Source organism: Lynx rufus, unplaced genomic scaffold (assembly GCF_022079265.1).
Source record: "Lynx rufus isolate CCGP_SWC_20201006 ecotype Redwood Valley unplaced genomic scaffold, mLynRuf1.p SCAF_9, whole genome shotgun sequence".
Taxonomy (NCBI): domain Eukaryota; kingdom Metazoa; phylum Chordata; class Mammalia; order Carnivora; family Felidae; genus Lynx; species Lynx rufus.
Genome location: NW_025814897.1, coordinates 93,306,611 through 93,325,146, shown reverse-complemented (window position 1 = coordinate 93,325,146; position 18,536 = coordinate 93,306,611). Strand labels below are relative to the sequence as shown.

The 18,536-nt window shown below is 37.0% G+C and overlaps 1 protein-coding gene across 1 annotated transcript; it reads left to right on the top strand.

Moving 5' to 3' along the window:
- Window positions 1-3,709: 3,709 nt before the first annotated feature.
- LRRC4C (leucine rich repeat containing 4C) lies at window positions 3,710-5,632 on the top strand. Its single transcript, XM_047070126.1, has one exon. It carries the CDS (start codon window positions 3,710-3,712, stop codon window positions 5,630-5,632), a length of 1,923 nt encoding a protein of 640 aa, XP_046926082.1.
- Window positions 5,633-18,536: the final 12,904 nt, after the last annotated feature.

The window sequence follows — 18,536 nt, the reverse complement described above, 5'->3', positions numbered from 1 at the left end:
TCTACCAGAGCCTTCTCCCTTGATTACAGGACATGGATGCCTTTGCTGTTTCTTATTTTAATGAAAAAAAGGTTAACAAATGGTTTGTCTTAAGCAAAAGGCTTACCTTCTTCACTTCTGTACTATTTCTGGTCAATAAGTTATTTCAACCTGTATTGCCAGAGACCCGAGGATTCTAAGAGTCATAGGGTGGGAGGTGGGAGGTAAAATAGAGGAGCAGGACCCTGGGACCCTCACCTAAAAACACCAGTTAGGAACACCTGAGTGGCTCAATTAAGCGTCTGATTCTTGGTTTTGGCTTAGGTCATGATCTCACGGTTCGTGGGCTCAAGCCCCTTGTTGGACTCTGCACTGAGTGCTGAGCCTGATTGAGATTCTGTCTCTCTTTCTCTCTCGCTGCTCTTCCCCCTCTCGTGCTGTCTCTGTTTCTCTCAAAATAAGTAAATAAATAAAAAAAATTTAAAAACACCAATTAATGTATCAGAGATTTTATGTTCTATTTTTTAATGCCCAATTACCTTAAAACGTGTGCAGCGTATGTAAAACTATACCAAATCATATGGATAAAAAATTTTCAGTGGCCATGATCGCTGGAAATTTAAGTAGGATTCTGTTTAAAATGGAAATCTACAAGGGTTTTGAAGGTCATGTTTAAATTTACAATAAAAAATAACTCCTTCTCTAACTCAGGGTGAAAAACCTATCAAACACATCATTGTCACAGTATAAATGGGACAATAGAATAGACCTGTAAAGCCATCAACAAGATTAATAAGATGAGCAGAGCCCTGCTATTTAGTGATTAGTTGTTTTAAATGTAGATTTTATTATTATTTCGGTATGTTGGGACAAACAAATCAGGAGACAATTGTCATTGAAGAGATATATTTTTTACTCCTAGTTCCCAAGAGGAGTGGGCATGCCATGCCACACAGGGGCCACACAAGGAAGCAGCAGGGTCACCAGGGGGTAGAAAGAACAAGGGAAAATCTGAGCAAGAGTCTTTATCATGGTTTTTGAGAGAAAGCAAGAGAAGGCAGAGGAAGCAGGCTTGCATTTGACTAGTATAAATAATTTCAATGGATTCTGGGACCTAGGGGCTGTCCCTAGGTGCCTGATTCTAGTTCTGGAATCATTGGGGCAGAGGGAGAGTGGCCCAAGTATAAGAGCCCTGGGAGACTCTGATAAATGAGGTGGTTTGGGGCATAGGCTTCAGGTTGATTGGTTTGAATATGAAAGGCAGGCTTGTGGTCAAGTCCTTTACTATCCCTAGAAATTGCCTAGCCCTTGGAGAAGTCTCTCTGGAACAACAAAGCCCTGCATATCAAAACATCAGAAAATACAGACCATTAGAAAGTCGTGATTAATATACTGGTACCTATCCCAACGCATACACAAAGAGTTGTTAATTAGGTATTAACTGTTTCTGTGCGTTTGCAACAGTCATTATTTAGTGCCTACAGTGTGCTAGGTACTGTGTTGGCAGTGGGATGAGAAAAAACCATCAGACATGGCCTCTGTCCTCATGGTGTTGTAGGCTAGTGGGGAAAATAGACCCAGGGGCTGATGATCATGTGCTAGATGGTGTGAAAGATCAGTCTAGAGCTGCAACAGCCCTGAGGAAAGAAGTCTCTCTCCCAGGCCCTCCGTTCTCCTGCCACAGGGAACTTTTCACTGTTCCCTGGATGTATGAGCATCTTTTATGTGTCCTTATCTTGGATCAAGCTGGTCGTTGCCTAAAATGCTTTTCTTTCTCTTTTTTTTATTTACGTCAACTTCTATAAAACCTAGATCAGATGATCTTCTTCGAAAGTCCTCTGATTTACCAGCACAGATTGAGCTGATCTGGTATCAGTGTCCTTGTGCCAATGTGGCCTGGTCTCATACCAATGAACATATATTATTGTACTTCATCTGTTTGCCTATCTGTCTCATGCGTTGAATCATAACTACCTCAGGCATAAGGATTATATTCTTCATCTTTATATGCCCAGTACTCGACAAGATGTCTGTAAGAGCAACAACAAAAACGGTAACGATAGTAATAACAATAACAACAATAATAATATTTAACACTACTGAGTTTTTACAACGTGGGAAGCATTATTCTGAGCCCTTTATCTGCATTAACCAATTTTATCCTCACAACACCACCAAGGGGTGTGTAATATCATTACTCCTATTTTGCAAGTGAGGAGAATGTGTCATGGAAAGAAGATAAGTCACTTGTCCAAGGTGACACATAGTAAGTACTAAATCAGTGCCGTTTTGAATTGGAATGTAGTGATCCACCATCACTTTCGTCATTTGTTTGTTTCCAAGAGGTTTATAGAAGAAACCCTGTTTATTGAGATGAGACATTTGGAAGAAGTCATTACACGGGTGCTCAGTTCATAGTAAGCCAGCTGAGTGGGACGTACACTGGGTAGCCCAAGATCCTTTAAAATTCCTCCTTGTGCTGGAAGAAATGCAGAAAGCGAGTTATTTTATTTCCCTTCACCCAAATCTACTTAAAATCAGTCAGAGTAAGGACCCAAGATAAAAAATATTTTTTTTTATTTTCAGGTATTCTCTGTACTTAAAAATTAGATATCATAGGAATGACTTAATTTGTATTATGTCTGCCTATAGGTAGCAGTTAGCTATCTTATAATGAGTTTCAGTTTAGGAGACTCTTCAAAAGTTTATGTACGTTTGCATGTACCGCTGTTTCAGTATATCTTCACAGGTACTATAAGTCAAGTTGCCAGGGTTTACAGATGAGGTCACCCCTGCCCAAAACAGTATTTTAAAGAAATTAATTGGGAAAAAATATTTTGCCTTGCCATCATTCTCCCAGAAGCTCTTGCATAAAGTATTTGAGACCATATGCTCTTGGACCAATCGGATATGTGTGTGAGCCCTGGTTCTGGACTTACTAACCTTGTGACTTCATGCATGTTACTTTCCCTATGATTAAATTTCTCCCTCAGAGGAGTGCTGTAAAGGCAGAAAGGATCAGGACACACAACCTTTGCAATTGAAAAGGGCCCCATTCTTTGGAGGGCCCATGCTTGGCTAATGCTCTGTTGTTATGGATTTGAAATTCTTCATAATTTTGAACAAACCATCCCCCAGTTTCATTTGGTACAGGGCCCTGAAAATTATGTAGCCATTCCTGGATAGGTTGGTAAGTCTGTATACCATGGTGCCTAACAGTAGCCCTCAATAAAATTCAACTATTACTAATTTTGCAAGGGAGTTTTTAGTTTGTTGGGTATAGCCCCAAATCCTGTTTTCTGATCTTTTCCAATCTGGTTTGGACATTCAACCTGTTGTTGGGGTACATTTCATATGTCCTTATGCATTCAAGTCCTAATTGGTTGGTAAACACTATATTAAGGTGTTTTACCTCATGCTTCCATTTCCCTGTGATTGCATATTTGATGGATATGGGCTGTGGATGGCTGCTAATTTGCAGTACAGAAACATTTTCTATATAAACATGAGCCGCATCACTCTACAAGGGATACTTGATTTGTTGTTTCCTTAGTCTGAGAAATGATGGCTTTAGCTGTTACACTGCATCACTGACATTGCTCCAGAAAGACATTTGGAGGAGAGCTAATACTTTTTTTCCTTTTCTTGTCTTTTCTTTTTTTTTTTTTTTTTTGCTCTTATATTGCAGACTATTTGAACTCCAGAAGGACCAACACCAGATAAATTATGAATGTTGAACAAGATGACCTTACATCCACAGCAGATAATGATAGGTCCTAGGTTTAACAGGGCCCTATTCGACCCCCTGCTTGTGGTGCTGCTGGCTCTTCAACTTCTTGTGGTGGCTGGTCTGGTGCGGGCTCAAACCTGCCCTTCTGTCTGCTCCTGCAGCAACCAGTTCAGCAAGGTGATTTGCGTCCGGAAAAACCTACGTGAGGTTCCAGATGGCATCTCCACCAACACTCGACTGCTGAACCTCCATGAGAACCAAATCCAGATCATCAAAGTGAATAGCTTCAAGCACTTGAGGCACCTGGAAATCCTACAATTGAGTAGGAATCATATTAGAACAATTGAAATCGGGGCCTTCAATGGTCTGGCAAACCTCAATACTCTGGAACTCTTTGACAATCGTCTTACCACCATCCCAAATGGAGCTTTTGTATATTTGTCTAAACTGAAGGAGCTCTGGTTGAGAAACAACCCCATTGAAAGCATTCCTTCTTATGCTTTTAACAGAATCCCCTCTTTGCGCCGACTAGACTTAGGGGAATTGAAAAGGCTTTCATACATCTCAGAAGGTGCCTTTGAAGGTCTGTCCAACTTGAGATATTTGAACCTTGCCATGTGCAACCTCCGTGAAATCCCTAACCTTACACCTCTCATAAAACTAGATGAGCTGGATCTTTCTGGGAATCACTTGTCGGCCATCAGGCCTGGCTCTTTCCAGGGACTGATGCACCTTCAAAAACTGTGGATGATACAGTCCCAGATTCAAGTGATCGAACGGAATGCCTTTGATAACCTTCAGTCACTAGTGGAGATAAACTTGGCACACAACAATCTAACATTACTGCCTCATGACCTCTTCACACCCTTGCATCATCTAGAGCGGATACACTTACATCACAACCCTTGGAACTGTAACTGTGACATACTTTGGCTCAGCTGGTGGATAAAAGACATGGCCCCCTCCAACACAGCTTGTTGTGCTCGATGTAACACCCCTCCCAATCTGAAGGGGAGGTACATCGGGGAGCTTGACCAGAATTATTTCACATGCTATGCTCCTGTGATTGTGGAGCCCCCAGCTGACCTCAATGTCACTGAGGGCATGGCAGCTGAGTTGAAATGTCGGGCCTCCACGTCCCTGACCTCTGTATCATGGATTACTCCAAATGGAACGGTCATGACACATGGGGCATACAAAGTGAGGATAGCTGTGCTCAGTGACGGCACGTTAAATTTCACGAATGTAACCGTACAAGATACAGGCATGTACACATGTATGGTGAGTAATTCCGTTGGAAATACCACTGCTTCAGCCACCTTGAATGTTACTGCAGCAACCACTACTCCCTTCTCTTACTTTTCAACCGTCACAGTAGAGACTATGGAACCTTCTCAGGATGAGGCACGGACCACAGATAACAACGTGGGCCCCACTCCAGTGATCGACTGGGAGACCACCAACGTGACCACCTCTCTCACGCCACAGAGCACAAGGTCAACAGAAAAAACATTCACCATCCCAGTGACCGATATAAACAGTGGGATCCCAGGAATTGATGAGGTCATGAAGACCACCAAAATCATCATTGGCTGTTTTGTGGCCATCACACTCATGGCTGCAGTGATGCTGGTCATTTTCTACAAGATGAGGAAGCAGCACCATCGGCAAAACCATCACGCCCCTACAAGAACTGTTGAAATCATTAATGTGGATGATGAGATTACAGGAGACACACCCATGGAAAGCCACCTGCCCATGCCTGCTATTGAGCATGAGCACCTAAATCACTATAACTCTTACAAATCTCCCTTCAACCACACAACAACAGTTAACACAATAAATTCAATACACAGTTCAGTGCATGAACCGTTATTGATCCGAATGAACTCTAAAGACAATGTACAAGAGACTCAAATCTAAAACATTTACAGAGTTACAGAAAACAAACAATAAAAAAAAGACAGTTTATTAAAAATGACACAAATGACTGGGCTAAATCTACTGTTTCAAAAAAGTGTCTTTACAAAAAAAACAAAAAAGAAAAGAAATTTATTTATTAAAAATTCTATTGTGATCTAAAGCAGACAAAATTATGTGTATTCCTCAGAACCTGTTTTTGCTGCACTTATTTACTATTTTCCCACATTTCATCCCTGCCTACCCTGGTTGCCATATTTTTCATAGGACATTTCAAGTCCCTAAAGAACTGGCCTAGGAAATTTTGTAAGAATTCTGTTACACTTTGAGATTTTTATGGTGAATTCTAGTGGTGAGATCCAGTCTATTTTGTCTTTCTTTTTTTCCCCCTTTCCTTTTTTTTCCTCATGCCCTTATCAAGTAGTCCAATGGGGAATGCAATATTAGAAATAGATTTTTAAGAGAGAACGAGATAAAAAAAATGCAAGATCTTATATTTTTCATGTAATGACCTGTTCTGTATTTATGAGGAGAACCATTCAATGGCCAAGCAAAAAGAAAAAAAAAAGAAAAAAAAAAGAGAAAAAAAAGAAAAAAAAAGTAAGCAAACAACAGATTAATTTACATATGAGCATCTATAAAACCCATGATCTTTTAAACAACTCTAGAACCAGAATTTGTAGTTCAAAAACTAAAAAAATAAGGTTATGAATAAAATATTGTTGGTTTTTCTGTACCTGGACACAACTCATTTGTAGTATGGCTCAAATGTGAGAAACTTGAAGGTAATTAGATTTTCTACTTTCTAAGAAAGAAACAAATTATTGTATTCTTCAGTCACAGCATCAATCTCTATGGGGTCCTATTTCATTAGCTGACTTGAGTGTTGGATCTATATTCAGGGATGCTGTGGTATTTTTTTCCTTCTCATTAGGATCACCCTTTGTAGAATGCTCAGATTAAAAAATAATGATTTTGTGAAGTAAATTCAATTCCACTTGGAAGAAAGTTTCAGTATAATTTATTCACTGTCTCCTAAGTAAAATTCTACTGGCTAGCTAAAGTATAACAAGAGAATGTGAAGGTATTCTAAATTATCCAAGTTGAAAAATAATTTTTGGTGCTATCAGCAAATTCCATTCAATTCCACAATAATTATTAATGCCCTTCTATGTTTTAAACACTGATCTTAGTGCCGTGGGTACACAATGGACAAGACCTGCTTCTTGTCCTTAAGTCACACATGATCTGTATGAAATATGATTAAAGAAATTTCAGCTTATGATTGATGGCCAGCTCCAATTTCACTGTTAGGTGGAAGGCTGTGCATTGCAAACCCGGAATTTCAAAATATTGGGTTACTGACATGACAGAAACCTCCTTGCTTTATGGTTTCTTCCATCCTTCTGAAAGAGCTGACTCTCTTCTTTCAAATGCAGATTGCAGAGCTGTAAAGATGTGTGAGTATGGATTTGCCATGATGGATGTGTGCATACCAAGAGATAGCAATGCTAATACAGTGGTAATTCACTAAAGGTACTTTAAAGAACTGGAGAAATTTTAGGTATGAGAACATACACTAGGTTTCAAGTAAAAAAGGAACTTGCTGGTTACTGGTACCTCAGCACTCTCCTGATATGTTAACATAGTATGTGTGTGACTTCTGTCTTTATCTGATGTGAAGCAAAACGAAGATAGACACTTTATTTTTCCTAGCCCTTGAAATCTGCCACCTCATTGGTGATGTAAGTGATGCCCAAACTGGAGAAAACTTTATCACCTAGTGGATGGGGAGCTTCTATACTCACGGTTAACTGCAGACTGGACTTCACACCAGGGTTTTGTGATCTCCAGGTGTGGAAAATAAATCATTGCTGGCAAAGTAGGTCAGAGAACTGGAATGAAGGGGAAGCAAATGAATAAGACCACACAAGGGTTTTACCTCTATTTTTTGATCACCGATTCTCTAGTAGCCTTTTCTGCCCTTGTATTATACCTCCCTTTGTTAGGAACACAATTCACATTTTACTTTTACTGTGGAGAAGACCCAAGAAAAGGGAAAACACGTGTTGGTTGTCACTGGCCAAGCTGTTCAATATAGAATGTACTTAATATATTCCCAAGCTTCGGATCACAAGGCAAACAAACAAACAACCCACCAAGGAATATTCAGCGAGTGTTAGTACAAAGAAGAGTGGTATAAGCCAAGAGGGAAAAGAATCCTGCCTTCTCTACTTGATTTGTGTTCACTGAGCTCTCTCTTTGCTGACTCTGAACCTCCATTCACTCTGAGCTGATAATTCTTATGGAGTTAGTCCTAGCACACAATTCCCCTTGGCTGCGAGGGTTGGCTGAACAGGTTGATAAATTCTAACTAGAATGAAAGGTGAACTCAAAAAAGTTAGGTAAAAAAAGCATACCTTCTGGTCTTATAGGAGATTATAGTTGCTCTAACGAATATATTCTAGAAGAAAATATATTGATGAAAGACTGGTTAAGCCAAACTTGACTTTCACAACAAATTTGACCAAAGGTCCTCATTGCAGGTTTTTGGGTTGAAAGGTGGAATGCTATAAATGCATTATCTAGATGTATGTATGTAGAGATTTATGATTAGTGGTGTCTGTATTTGCTCTGCATAATGTACTTGGCTTTCGGTCCTTCAGTACAGCAGCTGCACAGATGTATTAGAGACCATCTACACACTGTGGACTTCTTGGTCCTTGCAGAAGGTTCATATGACTGTTTAAACATCTGGTATATATCCTTGTAGCAAAACACAATTCTATGCCAATTGCTCTTTTCATTCTATCCAAAGGCATCCAAGTGGCAGTATTCTTAAATACTCATGTGCACCAAAAATATGCCATTTACAATTAACCAAGTTAAGGCAACCTGATGACAGGCAACCTGATGATAGTGTGTATGTGTGTGCGTGCGTGTGTGTGTCTGTGTGTGTACATATATATTTTTCCTACGTAAGGTATGCAGTTTGCTTCAGGGAAACATCGAAGATTTTTTAGAAAGAAGAATCTGCAACATTTTCTACTCAGGAATCCTATATACGTGATGATTACATCAATTACCTAAATTCTTCTGAATGTGTGCAAATACATTCTCAGTGACAAGATAGAAGAATTTGTGTAGCTCATGCACACAGGCCCTGATACAGCTTTGCTAATTGTCCTTCATATTCTGAATATTCTGTAATCAAGTAACATCTTTTCCCAAGATTTGAATAGGTCATTTGATCTTAGAACGTTGATCAGTGTTTGAGGAGGAAAATGTTGCCAGTCCATGATTGCTCTGAGCCCTCATAATCCAAGAGTTAAAAATCAGGATATTTGAGACTGCACACTATGAAATTTTGAATGTAGATTGCTCGCAAATTACTTGACAATAGAAGGGTATTTACATGGGAGAAGGAAAAGAAAGGCTTTTTTAGAATGGGAGTTACTGAAACGTGAAAATAAATAAATAAATAAATAAATAAATGGATGGCTCTAGAGTATCCAACATTTCCAAGGTAAATATTGAAAGGTGGAAAAACACCACCACCACCAACTCTGATTCCTCTATCCTTTTAGGGTAAATTTCAGGATGCTTAGATAAATAGAAGTCAAATGAGTGGTTGTTGAGTACAGTGTGGTGCTCTGAAACAATGTAATTTTTAAATAGTGTGTTCAACTGTTGATTTGGTTTTCAACTTACTAGTTTTAATAAGGATATTGCAGAAAATCATATCATTAAATATCACGCACATAAATTCAGGTGACTGAGGAGTCAGACTCTTCTAGGAAACCATCACTGGTTTCTCATAAAATATATTAACACAGAGTCAAATCGTTCATAAAAGCATCTCCCTCTAAAGTATATGCATACATTATATTTTATTAGAATATGATTTCTGTACAAAAACTTTTATTCATTTATTGTTTAAGATTTTATTTTTATGTAATTTCTACATCCAGTGTGGGGCTCTAACTTACAAACCTGAGATCAAGGGTCATATGCTCTTCTAACTGAGCCAGCCAGGCGCCCCTGTGCAAAAGCTACTTTAGATAAAAATGAGTTTTTAAATTGCCTTTAAAAAATCAAAGTATTTTCTATTCTTTTTCTTCTGCCATAAGGAGAAATATAAATTCTAAGAAACTCTGTATTAGGTAGAAACCAGCTGTGACACCATTGTCTTTCCGTGCTCTATCAGGGTACAAAATAAGATACATCTGGCTCCATGAGAGAAGAACGAAATCCAGAATGAATGACAGTGCACTATCAATTAAGATCCAAATTTAGATGCTGAGTGAAGCATTCTTACAGCACAAATCAGTTCACGTCCTTTTATTTTTTCAAGTGCTGCCAGAAAACTTCGGAGACTTCAACCTTAGCGTTAAGAAACATACAAATTATGTATAAAATTGTAGAATTACATCGTATAACAAGTGTTTAGCAGCACTAAGTGAAACTGGTGTTCATTTTGCTTTTGCCCAAAATAAGTAAAAATAAAAATAAAAAAGGATGGGTGGGGGGGGTTGCAGCATGACGATCAACTCAGTCTATTTTAATGAAACACATGATATTGGAAGATCCTTGTGTTTTGTAAATTTTGTCATGCACAATAAACAAGGATACTCATGTATCCACTGAACAAAATACAGAAAGTGAGGACCTACGAAACTCCAGACCATAAAGCCTCATCTTTCAACATTTGGCCCAGTAATTTAATTTCACTTTCCAGATTATAAAGACTGCACTTTATTATCTATTAGATGCTAAATTGCTGAACTTGAATTTGTTCGAATAGCTTCAATCTTGTCTTTATGCGGTTGGCAGAAATAGTGGCTTTTCACCCAGATGAAAGGGAATCTTCTGTGTCGTTTGAAGGAGAGGGACTGGTCTTTGTGGTGGCCATGGAATCCCTCCTGATTTATGTCCCATAACCCCGAGAAGTTGGCAGAATATCCACCTAACTCAGCCCCAGGATATCCTAATGAAAATCCATTATGAGAACCCCTAGCATTTATTGTGACTATATATCAGTAAAGCTTCTGAATGACAATTAGTAAATCTCCTTACTCCTCAGCCCTTAGTTCCACCTTAAAGAGGTAAAAATATAGTGGAACTTAATTTCTATTTAAGCACAGTCGTTAGTTTTGTAACATGTATAGTTCTCTAAGAGAAATAAGTGACACCTAAACCCAACTCAGACACAAGAGTAATTATATATTTTATGGTATGTACTTTTTTATGAAAGCTACTATAAAATTTTAAATCAAATAATTTTTAATACTAGGGAGATCATAAGTTTCTTTAGTGATGGAATCATGATGAAGAAAACCTTAACAAAATGTGTAAAATGTCTCACAGTTCCCAGTCCTATGGCTAGTTCTATTTTGTTTTCAAAATAGTAAAGCTTTATAGGGGTGCCTGGGTGGCTCAGTCAGTTAAGCATCTGACTTCAGCTCAGGTCATGATCTCACGGCTCGTTAAAGTTTCTCTCTCCAGCATCCCTCAAGCAGACTAATACAATTGTAAAGATATTTCTCAGCACAAATGGGCGGTTACAGATGAGCTTTAAATGTCATGTTGTTTTGTATTCTCACCTGAAATTTTTTTGAGTCTTGCAAACAAGTCACTCTTAGAAAATTAATGCCAGCTTTTAGGTGCTCAACAGCATTTTTGTTTTTCTTTATGTTAATGTTTATTTTTGAGAAAGAGAAAGAGAGAGAGAGAGAAAGCACAAGCAGGAGAGGGGCAGAGGAAAAGGGAGACAGAGAATCCCAAGCAGGCCCCATGCTGTCAGCGCAAAGCCTGATGCAGGGTTTGAACCCACAAACTATAAGCTCATGATCTAAGCTGAAGTCTGACCCTCAGCTGACTGAGCTCCCAGGTGCCCCACATTTTTGTTTTTCAATACATATACTCACCCCATGTGGACATATATTTTATCTCAGCATGTTTTCAGATTCTCCAGAATTACTATAAAATCAGAATCTGTCACACACAGCATTTAGTTACACAATCTCGAGTTCAACCCTAATAATATTGGGGACAATGTATATAGGTGAAGAAATTATTGCCTAGGCTTTGTAGGATTATTGCCTAGGCTTTGTAGGAGTACCTTTTTTTATTTCTACTTTTGAACTCCACTTAAGAGATTTGATATTTTTATTATGATTAATATAACCTCTACCTCCAAGAAAAGTGAAAAAACCAGGAATTTCATAGTGTTGAAAATATTTAAAAGCTGCAGAATATATATAATAACTTTATATATATAATCTATCTCTCTCATCTATAATTTTATAAACACAAATGTATTACCATACTTCCCATCAAAGACAAATACCAATAGGTATTGATTATTCATCAGAAAGTATATGCTAATGAGATAAAAATCTCATTAATTGGCCAACATGATTTCAATTTGTTGACATTATCATTAAAATCTTATAAAACTCAGTTTATAACAAATCCTGAGAGTGATTTGTAATAGTTATTTAAAAGCCATTTTAGTAAAGAGAGTAAACACTGATGTTAAGCAGTAAAAATCTCCAATTAAATTAATGTCAGAAATAAACTGGGCTTGTGAAAATTAGTGGGATACCATTAAGTAATCCTAAAGTAATTCAAAATAAAAATTGTGCGCTTTATAGCTTAGAAAGTGCTTTCACCTGTTTTCTTATTTGTTGAGCCTTGAAAGAATGGTATGTGAGTGTATTTTAATTAATGTGTCAAATTTTCCCTGAATAGTGTATTTATCTGTATGTAGAACCATTAATATTTTTGAAGCCATAAACAGAAAGGAAGAAAACAAAACCCTGGGAAAGAGAAAGTAAGTAAATGGTAGAAATAGAAAACATGGTTAGATTATTTTTATGTTAGAATGTATTAATTTGCATACAGATTATGAATTCAACAACCTAAAGTCCAGGCACTGTTCAAGACTCAGGATGTACAACAGTGAACAAAACAAAGCCATGGCTTATATGAGAGGGTGACCAATTGATCTTGGATTTCCCAGGCTTTCCTGGTTTTGGCAATAAATGTCCGGTATTCCTGAAACCATTTGATTCAGGGCAAGACAGGACGGTTGGTCACCCTCCTCCAGACCTTACTTTCTGGTAATTGTCACCTTGATTCCATGATTCAAATTAATGTGCTAATCTCATTGCTAATGGGAATGCCAGATTACGTTGGTCACAAGTAGGAAGTGGTCAAAACACCTTATTCCTAAATTGAGCAAGGTCATCACATAAACAAATGCTGGCAATATCAAATTCCCTAGAATAATTTCTAGACAGCATTCTGTAGAGTGCCACAGAAGTGCAGAAAACAGAGCTTGTCCTCAAGGAGCAGTTATAGTCTGAACATGTCAACAATCATATTACCATAGCTGCCATTTACAGGACCCCTACACTCCTCATCTCCAGGACATACACAACTGTGTAAGGTAGGTACTGCTTTCTTCCTTTCAGGGAGGAAGAAACTGAGAATAAACTCTTTCCACCACACAAAAGTTGGAAAGAAAACCAAGTATGAAACAGAATTGGCGTTTTTAGGGGGCTATCACAGGCCTTAATTTAGCAAATACTTTTATTATTCAGAATAGAAAACCATGAACACTCTCCTCAGAATATATCATGTCTTGTATTCTACTAGGTGATGTCCTCCTGGAAAACAGCCTTTTCTTGGAGACACGTTTTGGTAATTAGTCTTATTTGTTCCTTGAAATGTATTAATAAAAATGGTAGGCCAATATCTTTGAAGCACTTGATTGGCTACTGTGGCAGCTTTTGAAATATTGCTATGTTGAATTTCACCGAGGAACTTCAAGTGGGAAACATGGGTCAGCTAGAATTCAAAGGTGAAGTGAATTAATCAATACTATTATCATCATTAATCAGTTTTAGGTATTTTTATTTTTAGTGTTTCATTATTATTCACTTTTATATTCTAATCAAATGTCATTGATGGATATATTCATGAATAAAACAGTAACTAAAGGGTCATATTCCAGTTCCTTCCCATATAAAAAGTCCTCTTTACCAACCTCGATAGCTCTTTAACATCTAAGTAAACTGTTTTCAGGAAGTCAATAAAATCATCCAACTTATCTTTCCTAGAATATAACACACTGTTTAAAGTTTTCTAAACTACAAGAGGTAAACACTAGGCAATATCTTTTATAGGCTTTATTTGTTTTTTACTTGCAAAGAAGCTAAAAGAGACAGAATACCCTAAAACATAAGTTATACCCCCAAATAAAGAGGCTTAACTTTTGCAAATTGAGGATTCAAATGAACACTTCTAAATAAAAAAGTTAATTATTCCATCCAAGTGCTCCTGACAAATGTAAACCTCTGTGCTTAAGTTTTTGTAGTTATTGTCCATACTAAGTAAAAGCATTACCCTTGATAAGTAATGAATGCAACCAAAGAGAAGATATGATAAAAATAGATGAATACATGAAAGAATTAATTGGTTTTATGAACCAGGATTAATGTACAGTGGGAAAGTTGTCTCTCCACATAAAGGTATAAGTGCCAGACTTGAGAATCGGACTCCAGTTATATATATGTATATATACATACATATATATATATACACATATATATATGTGTATATATATATATATATATATATACTGTATAACAGTATTGCAAATAAAATATGACATATTGAATAGAAGAGCCAGTGCCTGTTATGTAAGCAGAGCAAAAGGCAACAGACCTAGGGTGTGGGGTTGAAGAAAGGGAAATCACGTTCACTTCTCATTTGAAGTGATGCCCGCGCTGAGCCCTAATGGATGAATAGGAGTTAGCAGGTGGGAGGAGGGGATACATTAGCTTTTCCAGCACAATGTACAGCAAGATCAAAGAACAAGCCACATCATGTATGACAGAACTGTAAGTGGTTTAATGTTGCTAGAGCAAACCATGCAATTTGGAGATTATTAAAGACAAAGCCAAGACAATGATTAAAGACCTTTCGAGCATGATGACCCTACTGAATTTAGCCTATAGATGGTGATGAGGTATGAATATTTTCTAAGTAATTGAGTGGTATCTTCAGATTTGAGCTTTGGATAGGTCACTTGTATGGCAGAAGAAGAAAAAAATTAAGGCTAACAAGACTGGGGCAAAGAGAAACCCATTTTGAAGGTGTTTTACTACTCCAATGAAGAGACGGTTGGTGGAAATCATAGGATATGTTAAAGGATCCAATTTACAAAAAATCAAGCTTAGCTGGACTTGGTGTCTCATTAGATGTTGAGGAGAGGATAGGAAGTCAGGATTTGTTCCATGTGTTAGTAGAAATATGGAGGTGAGTGGGAGGTAGATGATAATGTTTATAGTTGGCAGCTGAAGTAGAATATGCTCTTCTAGATGGGTGCTGGGGAAAAAGGTTACATCTTCACTGTTTTAGCTATATGGAGTTTGAATACTGCCCAGTACTAAACTCTGCACAAGGAAGAAAACAAAGCAGAAAGAGAATTTATTGCAAGGCTTTCCACCTGCAAGCAGAGAAATGAGGCTACGGGAGCAAGGACTTCCAAGATGCTCACCGACTAAGGGATGTTTATGGGATAAATGCAGAAATTATTTGGCTTTTTTAGCTGCTAGGTTGTCTACTGGTTTTCTTCCAGATTTGGACCAGGGTAGCTGAAATCAAGGAAACAAGGAAATCTGGAGACAATATAAACAGGCTTGGCATTTTGTGATTGGAGTTCTTTGCTGATTTCTGAGAAGAGCTGTAAATTCCTGTAAGGTTAGGTCAAGTTTCCTTTATGCACCTGTGTTGACCATCTCCATTTTGTCCCTGCCATACATGACTCCATTTTAGTTTGGTTCTACAATACCTATGACAAATCCAGGTAGAGTTGTTCAGCAGGAAACTTTCCTGGACTAGCAATATGAATCTTGCCATCATTAATAGAAAATGTGTAAAGAAAGCTGAGAAAGTGGAGGTGACTACCTAATATGCAATACAGGAAATCCAGTGGGTAAAAGAGAAACATGAGAAGCAATATTTGATAGATATGGAAAAGAAGAGAAAATCATTTATTCAAAATCCATTAAAAATATTCATTTAGTATTTGCTACATGCCCTATTGCTAGAATTTGGTGTTATCCTTTTAAAGATGAGTCCCAGGCTAACACAGAAAGACAAATGGCAAAGATAATTATTTAATTGCAGCTGTGATAAGTACTATAAAGTAAAATTACAGGATCACATCATTGAGAATGTAAAACAAAGGGATTTGTTCTAGTCTGGGAGGTCTCTTTAAAGCAGTGGCCTTTAAAGGGAGACAAGAAGAATGAATTGTTTTAAGGCAAAAAAAGAGTGGAGGCAAAGGGACTTTGAAATAGAGGAACTGGTCTGGGTTAAGTTCCTGAGGCTTAAAGAATCAGATGAATGAGAAGATTGGAAAAATATTTTAAGAGAAGAACCAAGAGAAGATTTATGATAGGCAGACAAATAGAATTTTGTGAAGGGCATAAATCCAATAATCTAAGAAACTTTAGAACATTCACTGAATTTGGCAGTTGGGAAATTAGTGATAGCTTTAGTGAAAACAGTTTAGAAATGATTTTAGAAATGATTTCTAAATATACATTTAGAAATGTAATATGTATAATATGAATATGTGGGGGAGCAGCGAGAAAAGAAAAGGAGGCCATATTATAGTGAAGTGAGAAAATTAAAGGAAGGGGGCAGAAATGGAGGCAATGAGATAGATTCTTTTGAAGGCATTAAAAGAAAATTGGAAGTAGAGAGATTAGTGCTGGTTGATGTTAACAAGAAGGAGAAGACAGAGGGCAAGGAAGTTGCTAGTCTGAGGAATTCAGACTTTATTCTATAGACAAGAGGATAGCCATAGAAAAGAAAAGTACATACGGGCAACGTTCATATCACAAGGATTAATTTATGAGAATGAAATGGCACATCACTAAAATTATAAATCCCAATCTAGTCAGGCCTGAGAAAATGACAGGAAAATGCTGTAGATTTGTTTTTAAATATAAATTTTGTGTTTTCTGATCTATATCACATGAGTAGCCTATTATTACCTGAGAATACAGAGAATTTCCTGAGGAATCATGGACTCAGCATTTCCCATATCCAGACTGGTTTATAATTTACAATAGTTGAAAGAACAAGAAACAAATACTTTTGATACATTTCTTGAATGGCTAATTAATTGATTTTAGGAAGTTCTTTCATCTCTTGATGTTCAACCAAGTAATAAAATTTGCATTATAGGAAGAACAATAAAACATGAAATCCAAAATATTTCAAAGTCCATTATGGGACTGAAAATAAGTTATCATCTATTAAATAACTTATTAATGTCATAATAGCTTAGAGCAAAAGGGTACAGTTGCCATTTTCCAATGCCGTCAGATGAGAACGATGATGAATGGAAGTAATGACGGTTTTTCAACTTGTGAATAGAATAAAAGATAATTCAAAGGAAAGTAGTAAAGTTGCAATTTGGAATAAAGGAAACTTCTAAAGACCAGATTACAGGTAACTATCTTACTGTGGACACAAAAAATAGACAGGAAGTGATGGAATATATCTCTTCCTTCTCAAAGGCTTCTCATTAAATGTGTAGCTGCATCACATGTATTACTAATCCAACCATCTGAAAGTACTAAAAAGTTTTGGTACTTCTTCCAAGGGAAATTATATTAAATTGGTAAATAAATGACAAAGATTTCTAATTTATTTTTACAGAAAACATTATTTACAAGTGATCTGCTCATGCTGGTATAGCAAGGTATAGCATGATACATTTATCAGAAATAAATTTACTGTTGTATTAATAATTAGCATTTAGAAAAGCATTTAAGAAGCCCAGAACTTTCTTGCTGAGCCATGATAACTGGGTTTTCCATGATTGGAGGGCAGGTCAGAGTAAAATATTTCCATATTAACCACTAAGTAATGAAAAACTTAAAAGCCATGAGCAGGTAACCTCACCTGAATCAAGATGATAATTATTAGAAATTGGGGACACAGTAGAGGGGGGGGGGAAATAAGAGGTTTTCACTAGACACAATGTGTTTATTTTTATTTAAAAAAAACATTTAAAAGATGGAATTGGTTTCATTAAGCTATTCATGACTTGGGCAGCATACTTTTTAGCAAGTAGAGAGGTGCCCCCCAGACACAGGGTGTTTAAAAATATATATATATACATATATATATATATATATATAACTATATGTGTATATATATGTGTGTGTGTGTGTGTGTGTGTATATATAATTTCTCAATTTGTAAATTGTTAACGTTAAAAATAAAACTATGAGATATTTTACCAGCAGGAATAATTTTATTTTGGAATGCTAGAGAATTGCAATTTGTGACATGCAAGCTATGGAAAAACCATTGGCAAGTCCAGAGAACCAAGGCGAGAACCCTCTTTTATAGAGGAAAAGGGGAAGTGAGGTGGGACTGTTGTAAACAGCTCATTGGAGTAAACTGGGTGTTCAAAGTGTAGTGACTTTTCACTGGCTGAGGTTGTGATAGATTCTCATTGGCTGGGCTATTGAGGGTAAGGAGAAAGTATTTTTTTCCTCCTGCTGGGGTAATAAAGTGTAAGAATAAAGAAGTGGTAGGAAGTGAGAGACCTTCTGGCCTCCCAACTCTATTTTAGTAAGGTTTCCCTTTATTAAATTTCACAAAGCCTACATCAGTGGTTTAGAATCTCCATTACTTTCTTTTTCACTTCCTGTATTGGATTCTTACTAGCACATCATCCATGGAAGTCCATCATTATTTTATTCCATGGTTTCTTAGCATGTCATAAAATGGAAATTGTAGTGTAGTGTTTAGATACAGTCCCTCTCTGAAGTTGATCATCTTCAATTTGATTATTTTAAGTAATAGACTG